Source organism: Pleurodeles waltl, chromosome 11, assembly GCF_031143425.1.
Source record: "Pleurodeles waltl isolate 20211129_DDA chromosome 11, aPleWal1.hap1.20221129, whole genome shotgun sequence".
Lineage (NCBI taxonomy): Eukaryota > Metazoa > Chordata > Amphibia > Caudata > Salamandridae > Pleurodeles > Pleurodeles waltl.
Genome location: NC_090450.1, coordinates 362543310 through 362562036, shown reverse-complemented (window position 1 = coordinate 362562036; position 18727 = coordinate 362543310). Strand labels below are relative to the sequence as shown.

The 18727-nt window shown below is 42.0% G+C and overlaps 1 protein-coding gene across 3 annotated transcripts in view; it reads right to left on the bottom strand.

The window, feature by feature from the left end:
- KIF1A (kinesin family member 1A) overlaps nt 1-18727 on the bottom strand; it is a 3950406-nt gene that overhangs the window by 2241501 nt on the left and 1690178 nt on the right. For all 3 annotated transcript variants that reach the window (XM_069213666.1, XM_069213667.1, XM_069213668.1), the window contains exon 31: nt 11743-11833. In XM_069213666.1, the coding sequence (XP_069069767.1) occupies nt 11743-11833 (91 nt within the window). The remainder of the gene's footprint in view (nt 1-11742; nt 11834-18727) is intronic.

Sequence of the window (18727 nt, the reverse complement as noted above, 5' to 3'; positions counted from 1 at the left end):
CTGGAACCACTTAGTAGTACAAATAGAATCTAGAGATGATAAATACCCCCCTTGAAACACGAAACATGAACAATATGCCCTTCAAATAAATACTTAGAAATCATGATAAGGAATATATTACACCTGACGTGACACCCCTCCTGGTACCGGCATATTAACCCGAAAAAACACAATCGGATAACAAGTGCAACACCACCCAATTGTGAATACGCAAACTGTTAGTGGCTACTGATGCGCTGTTAATCATGCCCTTGCCCCATAACAAACTATATGTCATGTAAACAAAATACTGACATCTCCCACGCCCACACAGCTGAATGTTACCACAATTGCTTCGAATTCCACTAAATATAAATATACTTTAACAACACTGCAAATATGCCTATTGTTATAAAATGTATCAAGTTTAAGTTGATTGTCAGCACATTGAAATATAACCGTACTGTATAGAAACCACAAGTACGTGTAGAGGCACATGAAAAGAGAAAAATGTTTACTCTCTTACTGATTTAAAGGAAATGTACTGCTGTTCGTGTGTTATGTTTAATAAAAAGATTTAAAAAAAAAAAAAAAGGACAGAGGACCCAACAACTTGTCAGGGCTTTCTTCACACACAACATAGATGCTATGGACAATAGTTTTAGTGGAAAAGGTGATAGGACGTCTGCCATGGCCAATTTCTGCACCATATTTGCAGGCAGAAGGTCAGAATGAAGGTTGAAAGCTGCAGCAAAAGAGATGGACGGCTTGAAAAGGGACAGAAGATGATTTATGGATGCCTCCTTAGTGACCACCTCAAACATCCTCTTTTGCATTTTTTTTTTTTTTTTAGAAGTTCCTGAGCTCACACAACGAAGGGGACGTGCTTACAGTGTTTGAAACTCTATTATGCACTTGAAGATACAGTGATAGGTGTCTGTCTCTATCACAAAAATTATGGGTCATAAAGATCTTACCAATGTCGTATTTGCATAACTTATGCCTACAATAAAGATGTAAATACATTGAAGTTGTAGAGCATCTGTGAATATCCCCGGGCAGAGGAAATGAAAACATACCCTGAAATAATGCACTCTGGTTCAGAGTGAATTGTTCCTGATAATCTTTAAGTTGATTCGGAAATGCTTGGAGATTTGTTAATAAAGGAGAGATGATGCCATCATCACAGATTGAAAGATTGATTCATTTACATTATAACTTGCAAAAAAGATGAAGATTCAATTTGATAATTGTGGCAGGTGTGAAATTACATTGCTAAAATGTTGGTTTTAACTCTTTGAACAGGTTTGGTCTGCATCAAGTTGTCATATCTCTGTTGCTGGGGGCACTATAGACTTTTGAGCATGAGTGATTATTAAGAAGATCTGGAGGATATTTTGTGTGAAGATTTTTTGGAACTCTTCGCATTTTGTCCCTGCTTTTAACAATACATTGAGCAGGTTGGGATCTAGTGTAGATTTCTACAATATGGAAGAGCTTTTTTCCTTGACTAAGACAATTCTAACTAGTGGAAATATGTCTATTGTAATGACAATATTGCTGCTTTCTAATTTCAGTAAGGTCAGATACAATTCTAGTGCATTTACTAGACCACCACATTCTTTTCAAATTAGATATTTTCTCTTGGCATGCAATTAATGAGAAATCAAGGATTTCGACAAGTTATTACTTCTTTGTAATTGTTAAAGGCAGTATTTACCTCATAACTACCTTTGAATTCTCATGAGAACAAGATTAAAACTTGTACTATAGGAGATACCAGTACCCTGTGTAATGATTTTTTCATTGTGGTTTTATTTTCTAATGTCATTAAGTTTCTGGTTTTGCAGGTGAATGTTGTATATGATGATAAAGAGAGTGGACCACACTACTTCAAGAGAGTTGGGGCATTTGATATTTGTATGGTGGCTGATTGCCAGTTGTACAATTCTGCATTTAATGTATGTGGAATTATAATATAGCTCATAATGGTTATTTTGGTCTATTGATTTCTCAAAGGTGTTTAGTGGTTTGCCCCACTTAATGTTAAAGTGCCCTATATATAGTCTTGGTGTGAAGAGACTTTGTAGACAGGCAATATAGGTGTTCCTCAATTAAGTTTTTGTTCAACTTAGGAGGTGTTTGTAGGAGGCTGGCCTGTTGTGTGTAGGGTACCTATGGTACTTACACCTTATACCAAGTCCATGTATCTCTTTTTACTGTAGTTGTAGTCAGTGTTTAGAAGCTAGGCTCTCTAGAGGTATCTGTGGATGAGCATCCACGGCTTATCTAGGAGACATACAAAGCTCATGCAATACCACTGTAGTCACACATTACTTACATACATTAAAGAAAACACTCAGTGTTACAAAAATGTTGACAGTGTCCAGAAGCCAGGCTCCCTAGAGGTAGCTGTAGCTGAGCAGCCAAGGCTTATCTAGGAGACATGCAAAGCTCATGCAACACCACTGTAGTCACACAGTACTCACACACATTAAATAAAACACTCAGTGTTACAAAAATAAAGGTACTTTATTTTGGTGACACAAATACCAAAAATACCATAGAGTCTATACTCCCTTAGGAGGTAAGTAATACACAAATTCTATACACTAGTATGCAGAAATAGGCATAAAACCAATTAGAAAACAGTGTAAATAATGAAAATCAAAATTGTTAGAAATGAGCCTTCCGAGAACACAAACCATACATAAAGAAAGTGGAATGCGAAAATCGGTCTAGCACCTGGGTAGGTGTAGTGTGTAGAAGGGAGCTGGGAGTACTAGAAAGGTAAGTACCACAGCCCACCCCAGCGACCAGGAAACAGGAGAAAATCACAGGAAGTTTCCCAGAGCACACACAGAGAACTAAATAAGAATATAGCAAAACTCAGAAGAGACTGCAAGTCACCAACAGTGGATTCCTGGACAAGAAGACCTGAGAAAAAAGGTGACCAAGTCCAAGAAGCAGATAAGAGTCCAGGAAAGGCAGGAGCCCCTACCCATGAGGAAGAAGACAAAGTCAGGTTCCTGGAGGATGCAGGTGATATCCCACGCTGGGTGGGAGATCGCAGTCAGTTTTGCGTAATCAGAGTCCGCTAACAAGCCTAGGCACACGCAGAGCTTGCAGTTAGTGGAAAATGGTGCTGCCGGGCACCAGAAAGAACCAGGTGGACTCTAACCAGAAGGGTGAGACAGAGGGGACCCTCAGCAAGACAGGGAGCCCACAGAAGGCCAGGCAGCGCCCACAAGAGTCCCACAGGACGGGGACAGGAAAGTCACAGAAGAGGCCCATGTAGCACTATGAAAAAGACTTCCATGCCGCCGGAGAACCACTAAGGGAGCTGTGCATTGCAGGAAGGAGTGCTGGTGGAGGGAGCTCCAAGATGCATGAAGATCTTAGAGGAAGGATGCTAACAAGCCTTGGCAGCTGCAAATGATGTGGTGCATTGGGGTACTGCCCTGTTTGGGTAGGCGAGGGCTTACCTTCACCCAAGTTGGCCAGCTGGAAGAGAGGACCATCAGGACCACTTCAGTCCACCACCCATGATGCAGGATCCACGCAGCTCAGCAGGCGAGTGGATCCACGCAGCCATCCGTCATCGCAGTTGGTGCCTGCAGAAGCAGGGGAGTGAATCTTTCAATCTAAGGGAGATTCCTTCTTTCGTCTGATGCATGCTGAAGATGGTCTTCCCCCGGAGTTTGGACAACTGGGGAAATGTTGCAGTTGCTGGAAGGAGCTGGAGATACAATGTTGCAGAAGGCATCTTGCTTCTTTGTTGCAGCTTGTAGGGTCCTGAAGAGTCCAGATGCAGTTTCTTTGGTCAGAAGTCAAAGTAGAGAGTGCAGAGGATTCCTGCTGGGGTTTAACAATCTGATTCTAAGGAACCACCCAAAGGAGAGACCCTAAATAGCCCTGAAAGGGGGATTGGTCACCTATTTGGGTGACCACCTATCAGGAAGGGGCTCTAAGGTCACCTGCTGGCACTGGCCACTTGGGTGCACCCAGAGTTCCCTGCCAACCTTGAATCCAAGATGGTAAAACCCAATGACCCTCTGGAGGAGCTCTGAGCACCACCCCTGATGTAGTGATGGACAGGGGAATGGTCACTCACCTTTCGTTTGTCCAGTTGTGCCAGAGGAGGGACTGGGTGTCCCTGAACCGGCGTAGACTGGTTGATGCAAGGAGGGCACCAAATGTGACCTTTAAAGCATTTCCAGTGGCTTGGGGAGGCTACCCCTCCCAAGCCTATAACACCTATTTCCAAAGGGAGAGGGTGGAACACCCCTCTCCCAAAGGATATCCTTTGTTCTGCCTTCCTGGACTCAAGCTTTTCAAGCACCAGGAGGGCAGAAACCTGTCTGGGAGGTGGCAACAGCTTGTGCTGCCTGGAAACCCTAAGAAGGCGGTAATGGCAATACTGGGGGTCCTCTAAAGAGCCCCCAGAGTGCCTGGAATCATACAACCAATGCTTGGAAAAGCCTTGGGGTATGATTCCAACAGGATTGACATCAAACATGGCTATGTTCGGAGTTACCATTATGTAACTGGACATAGGTAGTGACCTATGTCCAGTACACGCGTGAAATGGCGTCCCCGCACTCATGAAGTCCGGGAAAATGGGTCTAGAGTTTGTTGGGGCACCTCTGCTAGTGCAGGGGTACCCTCACACACAGGTACTTTGCACCCGGCCCTCTGGGCTAGAAGGCCTGCCATAGGAGTGACTTATAAGTATCCTGGTGTTGTGAAAAATGGCAGTGAAAGGGTGCTTGCACCTTTTCACACAGGCTGCAATAGCAGTCCTGCAGAAGCCTTTGATTGGACTCCCTATGGCTGGCAAAAGATATGCTGCAGCCCCTAGGGATTCCCTGGAATCCCAATGCCCTGGGTACCTAGGTACCATATACTAGGGTCTTTTAGTGGGGCACCAGTGTGCCAATTGTTGATGAAATACAGAGTTTTGGGAGAGAGAGCATAATCACTGGGGTCCTGGTTAGCAGGATCCCACTGAACACAGTCAGGCACACTGAGTTCAGGCAGAAAAAAGGGTAACCATGCCAAGAAAGAGGGTGCTTTCCTGCAATGGTATACAATGTGTAAGTTGATGGCCTCAGTACAAGATTATGTTATTTCAGGGGCTGGAAAGACTACGCTTTAGTTTCCAACTAAAGTTTAAGTTAAATGAAATGTGGTAGATTAGAGCAATTTCCCCTCTAAGCCCTTTTCTATGTAGATTAAAGCAATTTTCCTCTGAGACATTTTCTTCTATTGGTTTGTGTAGGAGGCTAGCCTGGTTTGTAGTGGTTACCACAGGTACTTACACCTTATACCAGGTCCAGTTATCCCTTATTAGTGAAATGTAGTCAGTGTCTAGAAGCCAGGCTGTCTAGAGGTAGCTGTAGTAAGAGCAGCCAAGGCTTAACTAGGAGACATGCAAAGCTCTTGCAATACCACTGTAGTCACACAATACTTACATACATGAAAGACAATACTCAGTGTTAGAACAATAAAGGTACTTTATTTCAGTCACACAATGCCAAAAATACATTGTAGGCTATACTCCCTTAGGAGGTAAGTAAATCACACAATATATACACTAGTAACCAGAAACAGGTAAGTACACAGTAGGAAAACAGTGCAAATAGTGAAAATCTCAATAGGTTGCAATGGGCCTAGGGGTAACACAAACCATATACTAAAATAGTGGAATGGGAAAGTTGGTTTCCCACCTAAGCAAGAGTAGTGTGTAAGGGGTGCTGGGAGAGTAAGAAAACACCAAAGGTATGTAAAATACCCCACCCCGGAGCCCAGGAAAGCAGGAGTAAAACACAGTAGGTTTCCTAAAACATAAAAGAAGTTGTGACAAAAGATAATGTAAGAACCAGAAGAGACTGCAAGACACCAACCAAAAATGGATTCCTGGACCTGAAGAGCTGTGGAATAAGGGGACCAAGTCCAAGAAGCACTGAAGAGTCCAGGGAGAAGAGAAGCCCCTGCTAACCCGGATGAAGGTGCAAGAGTGGACCCACCGGTGAGAAGACAAAGTGAGTATTGCACCAAAGAAGACAGATGCGGGTTCCTGGTTGGTGCAGAAGATGTCCCACGGCGGATGGATGAATGCAGTGTGGTTTGCGTCGCTGGACTCTGCCAACAAGCCTTGGTAAACGCAAAGCTCATGGTTAGCGGAAAATGGCGCTATCCGTGACCAGGAGGGACCTGGTGGCCTCTATTCAGGATGGGGAGACAGAGCGGGCTCTCTGCAACTCAGAGAGCCCTCAGAAGACCATTCAGCGTGCACAGGAGTCCCACAGCACGGGGACAAAGGAGGTACAAATGGAGGCCCATGCAGCATGACACAAAGGATTCCCATGCCGCTGGAGAGCAACTCAGGAAGCTGTGTATTGCAGGATGGAGTGCTGGGGGACTAAGCTGTGCTGTGCATGAAGAACTTCTTGGAAGGTTCACACAAGCCTTAGCAACTGCAAGTCACTCGGTGCATGGTGGTACTGTCTTGCGTGGGAAGGCAAGCTCTTACCTCCACCAAAGTTGGACAGCTGGACAGTGGGACTGCCAGAATCACTTTAGTCACCACCCGTGTTGCTGGATCCACGCCTGACGTCTGGAGAGGGGATCCAAGCCACCGGTCGTCGCTACAAAGAGGTGTCTGCTGAAGCAGGGAAGTGACTCCGTCACTCCATGAGGGATTTCTTCTGTTCTTCTGGTGCAGGCTGAAGACAGGCAGTCCTCGGAGGATGCACGACTTGGTAACTGTTACAGTTGCTGGCAGGAGCTGAAGTTACAAAGTTGCAGAAGTCATCTTTGCTTCTTTGTTGCAGGTTTGTAGAGTTCCTGGAGCAGTCAGCTGTTTATCTGTCGGTAGAAGATGAAGTAAAGGATGCAGAAGATTCCTGCTGGAATCTTGCAATCCGAATCTGGAGAAACACACAGAGGAGAGTCCCTAAATAGCCCTAAGATGGGGATTGGTCACCTAACCAGGTAAGCACCTATCAGGAGGGCTATCTGATGTCACCTGCTGGCACTGGCCACTCAGATCCTCCCAGAGTGCCCCACCAACTTGGAATCCAAGATGGCAAAACCCAGGGACACTCTGGAGGAGCTCTGGGCACCACCTTTTGGTGGTGATAGACAGGGGAGTGGTCACTCTCCTTTCCTTTGTCCAGTTTCGCACCAGAGCAGGGACTGGGGGTCCCTGAACCGGTGTAGACTGGATTATGCAAGGAGGGCACCATCTGTGCCCGTCAAAGCATTTCCAGAGGCTGGGAGGATACCCTCCCATGCCTGTAACACCTCTTTCCAAAGGGAGAGGGCGTAAGACCCCTCTCCTGAAGGAAATGCATTGGGTTGCCCAAGCCCCAGGAGGGCAGAAGCCGGTCTGTGAGGTGGCAGCAGCTGGGGATGCAGTGAAAACCTCAGCAGATTGGTATGGCAGTAGTTGGGGGCCATCATGGGATTGTGCAACCAATACTAGAATCAGTATTGGGGTACAATTCCCAGTTGTTAGACACCTTACATGGCCATATTCAGAGTTACCATTTTGAAGCTACATATATGTATTGACCTATATGTAGTGCACACTTATAATGGCGCCCCCTGCAATCACGAAAGGCCTGGACAATGGGTCTGGACGACATGGTGCCCTCAGGGTCTGAAGGTTAGGCTTATAGGTGACTTATAAGTGACCTGGTGCAGTGAAAATGGCTGTGAAATAGTGCTTACACTATTTCACTCAGGCTGCAATGGCAGTCCTGAAGAAGTGTTTGTATGAGCTCCTTATGGGTGGCAAATGAAATGCTGCAGCCCATAAGGATCTCCTGGAAACCCAATGCCCTGGGTATCCAGGTACCATGTACTAGGGACTTATAAGGGGGGGGTCCAGTATACCACTTTAGAGTTGAATACCAGGTTACCAGTATGTAAGTACAAATTTGGAATCAGAGAGAGCATAAGCACTGGAGTTCTGATTAGCAGGACTCCAGTGACACAGTTAAGCATACTGACAAAAACAGTGAAACAGACTGACAAGTAGGCCGCAACCTAGGAACACTGGGGTCCTGACTAGCAGGATCCCAGTGAGACAGTAAAAAAACACTGACAAACAGCCCGAAAATGGGGGTAACCATGCTAGACAGAGGCTACTTTCTCACAGTTTGGTGATAGAAAACCTTGGGTAATGAGGATGTTTGTGATCACCTGTGAATTGTTATTAAAGCTGGTTTCTGTAAGGAATAGCAGAAGCACGCTTAATTGAATAATGGATTCTAGTATGACTGCTTGGTGAGTGGTCACTAGTCCTGCGTTGTATAATGTACATTTTATTGTGTATGAAGGTGGAGGGTGCATTTGATATTTCACCCTTGGTTATGTGAATCTGGTTGTTGTGTTGTATTCACAGTGGGAGGGATTTGTAGAGGTATGCAGTACAAATAATACTGGGAATGGGCCTGCTACCTGTGATGGTACATTTTGCAGAATGCACATGTAAACCTGCTCGACTCCAATATGTTGAGGATTGTTTTGTACTGCAGCATGTTTGTAGTGGTTACTAGCCCTATGTGGGTGGTGCAGCTCAACTACATGAGTAGCATGCTACACCGTATCGGACATGAGGTTGGAAGAAAGTTGTTTTGGTTTTGATCCTACATCGGAAGTGTTTCCATAAAATGCATGATGACCACTGAGGTGTGGTTATCGTGTTATAGGATGCAGCGCATAGCAGTGTGTTGGATGAGGAAGTGTAAGAGACAGTCCTGCAGTTTTAAGGTTTTCAGCATGCTAGTAGCTCTGAAAAGCTCTACAGGTTCCTATATTTTATTTCATATAAGAAAGTATGTTCAGCTGGTTACAGCATTGGGTTGTTCAATCTGGGATTTTGTGTATAGTTGTGGATGGAGGGAGAGAAAAGTGAAGAGATCTGCTGAGATTGACATTTTCATTATCACATATCTTAGTGTCTTTGTGAGATATAAAGAAGCAGTCAGATTGCATAGATATTTTGAACCTATAGTAATGGACTATATTAAAGTCATCCAAATTGTCCAGTAATGTGTCACAGATCTCTTCAGGTATTCCATGCCTGTTCATTTGGAGATGTTTGTTTTTTTGTCTGCACAGTGCTGGTGATGGACAATCCTCAAAACAGATATGTCTAATTTGAATTTAAGAGGTATAAGTTACACTTTGTTCCTGACTGCTGTATATTATGCTTTTAGTACAATTGTGAGCCCTAACTGTTGTACTGTATATGAAAGTCCATAACTATATAATGCCACAGCGAACCATAGATCAGCCATTTTGCTTACTTGCATAATGAGAGCAGATTTGTGGGTTAGTTGTATGCAATATGTAGGTTGTAAGGTAAGGATTGCACTTGAGGATATGGCTGTTTCCTGGACTCTGTTGCTAGAATACAGGTGGTGCAGTTATCTAGGAAACAGGCAAGTTTTCAAGCATCTTCTGTGTGCTTCTAATACTGGATGGTAATGAGCCCCAGATCTTGGGGCTTGTACAGAGAAAGCAGTACCTCCTCAATTTCCGATGAGGATGGTGGTGCAAGCCTGGAGTGGAATGTTCTATTTGGGTTATAGTTATAGCAGTCCTTTTTCTTGGAAGGCTCTGTGGATAATGCAGAATGCCTTGAACATAGCTCTTTTAGCGATTTCAGTAATGGAGTCATGTGTTCTCTTGGGTAAAGTCAGAGAAGAGACATAGCTGCAGCATTTTTGATAAGTTATATTTTGTGTATCATGAATTTGGATGCACCAAAGAATAGGCTGTTGGCATACTCGAGCTTGGACTCTTAAATGTGAGATGGCTTGTAGTTTATGTTAGTATGCAAGGTATGGAAAGATCCAATGTAGTGCTTTCATTGTAGAGAAGGCACTGTTTTAGACGGTGAAGGTGTCAGATCCTATTTGAGGGGCAACAAGGCAGACAGGAGAAACTGGGCCCCAACAAGGGCGGTTGAGGTCATTTAGTACTGGATTCCTGGGTCCCATTCAACTTTGGCTGTTTAACTGGGCCAAGCACACCCTTTCCATAGTTGATTCTCAGGAGAGTGAGGCAAACAATCAAACTAGACGACAAAAGCCCAGAGATCAACAGTTAACCAATAGACACAATAATGTATTATCTAAACTGGGCTTATTTTTGGGTTAAAAGAATGTACTTTCTTCTCACTGCAAAATGAAATGCTAAAGAGTTCAGTTAAGGTTCTCATTTACACAGGTGTAATCCTGTCTGTACTCTTGAGTGAGGTGCTCCACCACTTAAGTTCTCTCTCCTCATTGTCACAGTGTCCTAATGTCTATAGTCCCTTTGTAGATCATGGGTATAGGAACAGACTAGGCACAGTCTTAGACTCTTAATGCAGTATTATTCTGCTTCCTTAGTCTCTGGTTACAGTGACATTTAGGACCCTGTGTCAATGTAAGTGCAGTTCTGGTTGTGTGGTAGGGCAAATGTAGCTTTCCTGGGCAGAATTAGCCGGTGGGTGTCTTTATCAGTTGTGGCTTTCAGACAATCAGGGCCTTCACTGCAGTGGCTGAAAAGAATCTCGGATCCGAAGTCAGCAGTCTCTCTGTGACATGGCATGATGGTGAACAACACCACAATACTTGGCCTTTCAAACTCTTGGTGCAATTCACAGCTAGAATCATTTGTTAGACTGGGGGACCCTTTCCCAACACAGCTAGATCCTGACTTTGCTCCCTTTAATCTTCTGCTTTCTCTGTTTTCTCTTCACCCCAGGAACATGCTGGGCTTCTCCTCCTAGACAGTCCATACTCCTACAGTGTCAGGCATACTCTATGTTTGTCTCAGCAGGCACGCATCTAGGCTCTAGGAAGACCTTATGACCCTCCATCAGAAAACACATACTTCTAGTGATATTGCCTCAGCTTTGGGAGACTTGCTGTCATGCAGACACCAGCCCTGGTTGTTTGAAAACTGTAGAGCACTCCCTTCCATCATCACGAAGAACTTTCTACTGGAACAAAGTTGGGTGGTCATACGAAGGATTTATAAAAACCTGTTACGCTGTTGCAACTGCTTTATGTAACTTACACAGGGAATGACAGTCTTACAAGGCCTGCTATGAGGGAATGCTGTGTGAGCTCCCCTAGCTTGCAGAACAGGTCCTGGATGGACCTTGCACTACCAGGGACATGCCAAGGTCTCTTCACATTCACTAAGTTAGCATGGTGCTAGGGCCAAAATTTGCCAGGATATCAGTTTCACATCCATTTGGGTACTCAGGGAAAGGTTACTTACCCATTGACCATGCAGGGTGCAGTTCTGCCCCAACAAGGCCACTTAAAATATATAGAGAATTCAATTTTCATTCAGCCAGGTTTGGAGGGAGTTTAGAAAGTAGCAAAGTAGAAAGTTAGAAAGTAGTGTCCTATAGATTTTAGAAGGGGAAATATCATGTGGCGTTGTTCCTTCTTATCCAGTGAGATGATTAAAGCCTCTTCTTTATTTCTGGAACAGTAACTCCTGTTATCATGGAAATAAACATGTTTATGGGAAAGGTACCTATACTTCATCATCTGTCTTGTGCAAGTTACATGTGACAATATTAATAACGGGAGCCTTGCTGGTCTTGCATGCACATATCCAGGTATGTGCATGCAGTGCTATAACAGTCTAAAAAATTGCATCTTTTGCATTTTCCACTACCTTGCGTACTCTCCGTCTATCAGTGTTTTCCTTTTTGGGAGTATAGAATAATGAAGCGTAACTCACATTCTGTACATGGTAGAAGCCGAGGGGTGGACCGCGTCCAGTGTTCTTAAGTGGTTCAGTGGAAAAGGCCTCATCGTGGCGATGAATGAAACTGAAAAAAACAGAGAAAAATGTGAATAAAATCAGAACCATATTAGTGCCTTTTTATGCAAGAAAGTTATATTCCTTTCTGTACCTCATCTACACTCACACTTAGTAACACCCTCCATAAATAGGTGGCCAATACTCTGAGGGTGTGATTTAGAGATCATTGGTAGCGGATTACCTTTCGATTTCTGGAGAAAACTCTAAATATGAAATAAAATCCACTGTCTTAATTTACTCTTCCATACTATCATTATGATGAATGTTACACCTGTAGTGTGATCCGTCTAGAAAGAGGTCAATATTTGAATGAGGTTTCAAGACCAAACTTTCTGGTCGCCTCTAGATGTGATTCTTCAGAATGAAGCATTATTATTCATTCAAAGGAACAGTATAGATGGCAAAGTCTCTGTAGTCTGTACAGTAACCAAGTGGGAGAAAGGATGTGTACTGTCGACATAATTGAACATAGAGAAGATCAACAATCTTGAAAGCTTTCTAAACATGAATGAAGCCAAAATGAGATTGTAGGCATGGATGCAATTGACCGATTGGGCTCATTACCATTTGACTGGAACTGGACATTGGACCCCATACCATTCTCACCAAAAAAGCAAGAAATCTAGGGGCACTCTTTGACTCAAACCTTTTCTTTGTGCTGCATGGCAGTACTTTCGTTCATGGTAACAATTTCCAATTTTTCTAATGTCCCAAAATCCTATCACTACTCTGAACTGAACACTGGTTGGGGATGTCAAGAGCTTTTATTCTGCCTGTTTGGATTATTGCAACATAATTGTGACTACCCCCCAAAAGAAACATCATTACCAGGCTAGAAAGGCTACAGAATCAGGCTACGACACGAATGAGCACAATAAACCACCACTGAACACTCTCTGCTGCCTCTGTTAGCGTGTCTGACCTTATTTGGTTTCTTATCTTTAATTTTAAGGAGACAGGTTAGAGGTTTGTGCACTTAGAGTAAATTCCACCATAGGGCTCAATTTCAATAGCAATCAATAACAATATCAATCAATAGAATCAATAATCTTTGGAGTCAGTAATTCCTCACACCATGACCCTTTTGGCCATGAATAACCACACCTTTATGTAAAAGTTAGAATGTTTATTTCCCTATATTAACAAAGCTAATATCACATAACTTAATCTCAAAATCAGATGATAAACATGCAGAAACAATACCGGTTTACCAAATATCCTTTAAAGAATCTCAGTTTAATTAAAGCATGTATGGTTACGCATTCTAGGATTACAGTACAACTCAATAGCAAAAACAACTGCGCAGTAGAAATAGCATACATTTAGATTCAGCAAATACATTACATCAACTGTTGTTAGTAATTAGTAAACATCTTCTGTCAGTCTTCTAGCCAACATTTAGTCAACATAAATTTAGAAAAACATCTAGCTATGGCTCTATCAAAATTAGCGGTTGGTACCTAGAAACAAAGGACAAATTACATCAACAATAATATTTGGCTAGTACCTCTCCTCAGTATGGATCAGCAAGCTGCAACTGTCTTCGTCAATTGGACATCTGTTCGGTCAGCATCAGCATCGGACCATGAAAGAGAATGGTTCAGACCAGGGGGACTCTAACTATCTGAACCATTAGTAAGGCATAGTCTAAGGATTAGCATTCAGCATAAAGCCTCAGCAATAAAGTTCAAGACACAATTCTCTAAGCAAAAGAATAATGATCATGGAAGGTGAGAATGATTGAAACGGTGATTCTCAGCAAAGGATTAAGATAAGAAAAATGAGCTTTCCTCTCTCTGTGCAGTCGGGTTAAGTTAAAATTCTCTAGGACTCTTCCCACGTTGTGATTGGTCAAAGAATCATACGTATACATTTAGTCCAATGAATGTAGAACTTCAAATCTAAGATATAACCAAACTGTCTTTCACATGTCAATGATTGGCTCTTATTCTCCTGTTCCCGTCGTCTGACTTGTCAGGTAACAGTTTTGTATCTCTCTGTCCTGCAGTCAGTACATCCATTGTTAGCTCCTGGGAACATCGCTTTCACACACACCAAACTCCACAGTGTATCAATAGCTAATACAGCATATTCTAGCAGCGGTTCTCATGGGAACGAAAGCATTTACTAGCATTTGGTCAACACAGTGGAATAATACAAGTATTAATTTCTCTAAACAGCCATTTTACGTGAATTATTTGAACAGTGCAATTTAACATGAGGCTGTGCAACTAGGCCCAAGACCTCGCTAACTTAAGGCAAAAAAATAATAAAGCAAATACATAATAAGTAATCATTAAATAACATACTATTACATTAATCTAAACATGAGCACATCATTTTATATTAATAAGCAATGAATAAGGACACTTTGTGATTACTGACAGATACTCAAGTAGGCACATTTTCAAAGTTGTGTATTATTTTCTATATTAATTCATTTTGTATGCAAATTCAACATTCAGAATACATGCATATTTATTAGTAAAAAATCCGCGTTCACACCTCCCAGATGATGCCAGTATTAAATTCACGATCCTCTGCAGTCCCCATAAAGAGTACTGGGGCAAAGGTCCAGGATACCTGCAGAAGCAGGCATCTAGTTATGCACTTCCAGAAAACTCCATTCATCTGATCAATCAGTGAATCTACAAGAGGGGGAAGCATGGAGCCTGGTCCTATCGAGTGTAGTTAAGAAAAATGCGGAATAACAGCTCTATAACTTGACATATGAACCCAATCACACGCTGCTCTGGTAACTCTTGACAGCTAAACGATTTGGATTTACATTTAATTGTAGATTCGCAACCTCAGACGTTGTGATGGAAGTACAACAGACATTGCTATATAAGTAGAAGCTATTCATCTGTAAGTTTTCTTTTGCTGTATACCTAAATAATACTTGCTTTTCCAATATGTATTGAACATAATGAGAGGATACATAACAGGGAGCTGTGTAATATGGTCCTACATTGCCATCGAGGGGGTCTGGTGATACCAGAAGGTCGAATGGTTTGTAAATGTCAGAAGACCCCTAATATGCATTTATTATTATACATACTTATTTTGGTGTGATTAGCTTGAAAGAGCTGCTTTTTTCAAACAACGAAATGTTTATTCAAAGTAATAAGTAAAATATGAGTGTGATGAGCCTCCATACCTTGCCCTACGGCATAGGATGAGTACGTGCCTTGCCCTAAGTCGGAGGGCCAATTGTGTATATAAGCCCAGACCGTTCCCAAGGCTAGGGGATATTTTAATAATGAGGGCCAGCTACCCCACTGTCAGCCGGGCCATGCAGCCTATTCAAATGAAATCTAGTTTCTGTTATAAAAGGTATCCTAATACAGAGAAATCATTTCGTTGTGAATGGGGTACGTCCCCGTGCTTAAACCCCTAGCAATCTGATAAAGAACCCTCCCGCCTGTCAAAGGGCCACAGAGGAGGATTATTTTCAATCTATTCTGATAAATATAGGCAGGCTCTGCACACAGATCGTATGTGAAACTGGGGGACTAAAAAAGGCTCTTGCATCTGCAGAACTGCCCTTCTAGTGCAGCAGCAGGACAAAAAGTTAAAAAATAAATAAGCAATTTGATTCAATTCATATCCATGCCTGATCAATTTTAAATTGCCTTGCCTAGAAGAGATGCGGAGTTTTGAATCAAAGTTTTCTTTTATTGATATGAAGCTACACTTTTGCAGCCACTCATAGTAATGTCATTAATGGTGTAATGAGGTAAAATGTCATGAATGATTTATGTCGAGTTATGTATATCCAAAACATACACACTTCAATGTTTTGTGTATACTGAAATCATAACAACACTAACTTTGTTTCAGTGAATTATTACGTTTTGTAAACAAATGTTAATGCTGTATAAACATCATGAACCATAACTAAGCTTCCCTTTACTAAAGTTTTCATGTTTTTATTTTGATGAAAAACTGCTTTTAGTTTCCAGCTGGGATTACTCTTCGGATATTCTGAATGCTGAACAGCTCGATGCAGTGTGTTTTCCCTGGCCCTGCACCAGCACCAATGCCTTTTAACAAGCTGTGCACGACCTTCAGCCATTAACATAAGCCCATTGCAATGGGTCTGTGTCAGACTCAGTGCATCAATGCTGGCTAAGTAAAGCTTTTAGCATTAGGCTGTTATCAGATGGCGAGGCTCTGCATCAGCTCCTGTCCCAGTAAGCCCGCAGCACATATCATTAGACCATGAACAGTAGGCTCTGGACATAGCCTGTGTTTCATTGTGTGCGTAGCCTGGTACCCTATGGCACCAAAACAGTTGCACCGCTTGGAGCATTTTGACAAAATTTAACTCTCACATGGTACCACTGAGTAAGAAAGTTACCAGGGTCAAAATTAAGCGTTTTCTATTCTAGCTCCTATAACAATTTCTCTGCTATTGCAAAAACAGCAGAAGAGAATTATACCAAACTTGTCACTAAGCGGAATTGTACTTTAGAATAGGTGCTTTCTTTCATCTGATATAGCCCAATTTAGTATTTTTTTAAATATTTGTGTTACAACAGGGTCCAAAGTGGTTTTTGAAGAGTTCTATTTCATAAAGTTATTAATAACTTTAAGTCTGTTTAGCCTACTACTGGTATGCCATGTTTTTTGCCTATTCAACAAAAGGTGTTAAATGTAAAAGAGACATAACAAGATTTAATTTGTCAAACTTTGTTGCTTATTGCAATAATAATACATGCACAGGTGTGAACCCCCTTATACTTCTAAAGGAGAAATGGAAAAGAAAGAAAACAGAACAATTTCGATTTTTTGACAATTGAAGTTAGCTTTAACATGAAAGTTTTTAAGTTTTTAATTTGAATGTTTTCATGAATTTCTATTTTCAAGATAAACAAGGGAAGAAATAGGGCTGGTATGTTTTTTTTTTCTTGTTTTGCAAGTTGATTTGTTGGCAGTGTAGGATATTTTGTTGCACACCAATACTCGCAGTACAGGACTATGTCGCAGAACTCATCAACATTTTCCTCTACATCTGCAAGTACGCTAGCAGTCACTTCTTTTCTATAGGTCATTGCGTCATGGATAGTGTTCACATCATAACGCCTTTTCTACTTCTCCACAAAAAAAAGCAAAATCAAGTTTGGCATATAAGTGCCGGATAAATGTTAGAACACCAAAGAAATCTACTTGCTGCTGTTGACTTTGTGGTGAGGCTGCTCAAGTAGCAAGGGAATAGAAAGCAAGGGAACCCTCTTTCATTCAGTGTTTTTATTGCTCTCTAGAATAATGTATATATATATATATATATATATATATATATATATATATATATATATATATAGAGTTATTCCAGGTTCGAGTAATGAGCCTCTCCGAATTCAACTTTGTTTCTTAATTTTAGACATATTATATGTATATATAAAATGCATTCTGAAGTTTATTTCAGCTCTATTCTCCTTCTCCCATGATCACCTTTCCAACAACCTCTACATTTGAGTCATCCTCCTTAATGTTATCAGGAACCACACTGATGTTGGCTGTGGAGGTTTGTGAGGATGTTGCGATGAATCTGGCTGCAAGCTGAAAAGAATGAGTGGGGAGGTGTGCAAATATAATAATTTGAAGGTGGTGGAGAAATTGTAAATGAAAGCTATAACTATAACTTCAAAATTTCTAAAGTTTATGTAGTTTAGGTTTGGTTGGTATAGGGAAAACAAGTTTTCCTAACTATAATGAAGCTTTAATCTTTGTTTTTCACTGTTTTTCAATGTTTTCTTTCAAAACTTTTTTATTAAAAACATGTTTCAAATTGTAGAGTTAAGTTTCATTGAGTGAAGTGTTATGTGGAGTGTTGTAAAGTCTCTTGTGGGGTGGAGTATTGTAGAGGAATAAAGTGGAGTAAAGTGGAAAGTAGTTTCGTAGGGTACAGCGGAGTTAAGAGCTATATAGAGTAGTAGCATGGTGTCTCATAGTGCAGTCAATTATCATTGGTTGTATCAGCGAGTTGTACAGTGAACTGGTGTGACATACATTAGAGCGGGGTATCAGACTGTCACAGAGTGTAGTAGAGTGTTTTAGAGTGAGTTAGGGTGAACTAAAGTGTTGTAGAGTGGAGTATTATCAAGTGGGGTGTGGTGGAGTGCAATAGAGAAGAGTGTTGTAGATTATAGTATTGTGTCATATAGATGAGTGGCGTATTGTAGAGAGGAGTGGAGATGTGTGTAGTTGAGTGTCATACAGTGTAGTACAGTGGCATAGAGTGGGTGGGCATAGAGTGGAGTAGAGTGGCACAGAGTGTAGTACAGAGTGGAGTACAGTGTCGGACAGTGGAGTGGTATAGAGTGCAGTGTGGTACAGTGGCATAGAGTGGGATAAAGTGTAGTAGAGTGGAGTATATTGCAGGGGAGTACACTGGAGTGGGGTAGCATTGAGTGGAGTAAAGTGTCATAGAGTGGAGTGACGTGTCCTAGACTAAAGTGGCGTTGAGTGGCACAAAGTGTAGTACAGAGTGGAGTACAGTGTCGGACAGTGGAGTGGTATAGAGTGCAGTATGGTACAGTGGCATAGAGTGGGATAAAGTGTAGTAGAGTGGAGTATATTGCAGGGGAGTACACTGGAGTGGGGTAGCATTGAGTGGAGTAAAGTGTCAGAGTGGAGTGACGTGTCCTAGACTAAAGTGGCGTGGAGTGCAGTAAAGTGCAATGGCAAAGCATACAGTCAACTTAAGTGTCATGAACATGAGTAACGGTTTGTACAGTAGAGTGTAGTGGTGTGTTGTACAGAATGTGTTGTAAATGACAGAAGAGTAGAGCAGCATACAGTCTCTTGGAGGTTTGTAGAGTGGACTGGTGTACAGTACAGTACAGTGTTATAGAGTGTGGTGTGTGGATTGGCATACAGTGTTACAGAGTACAAT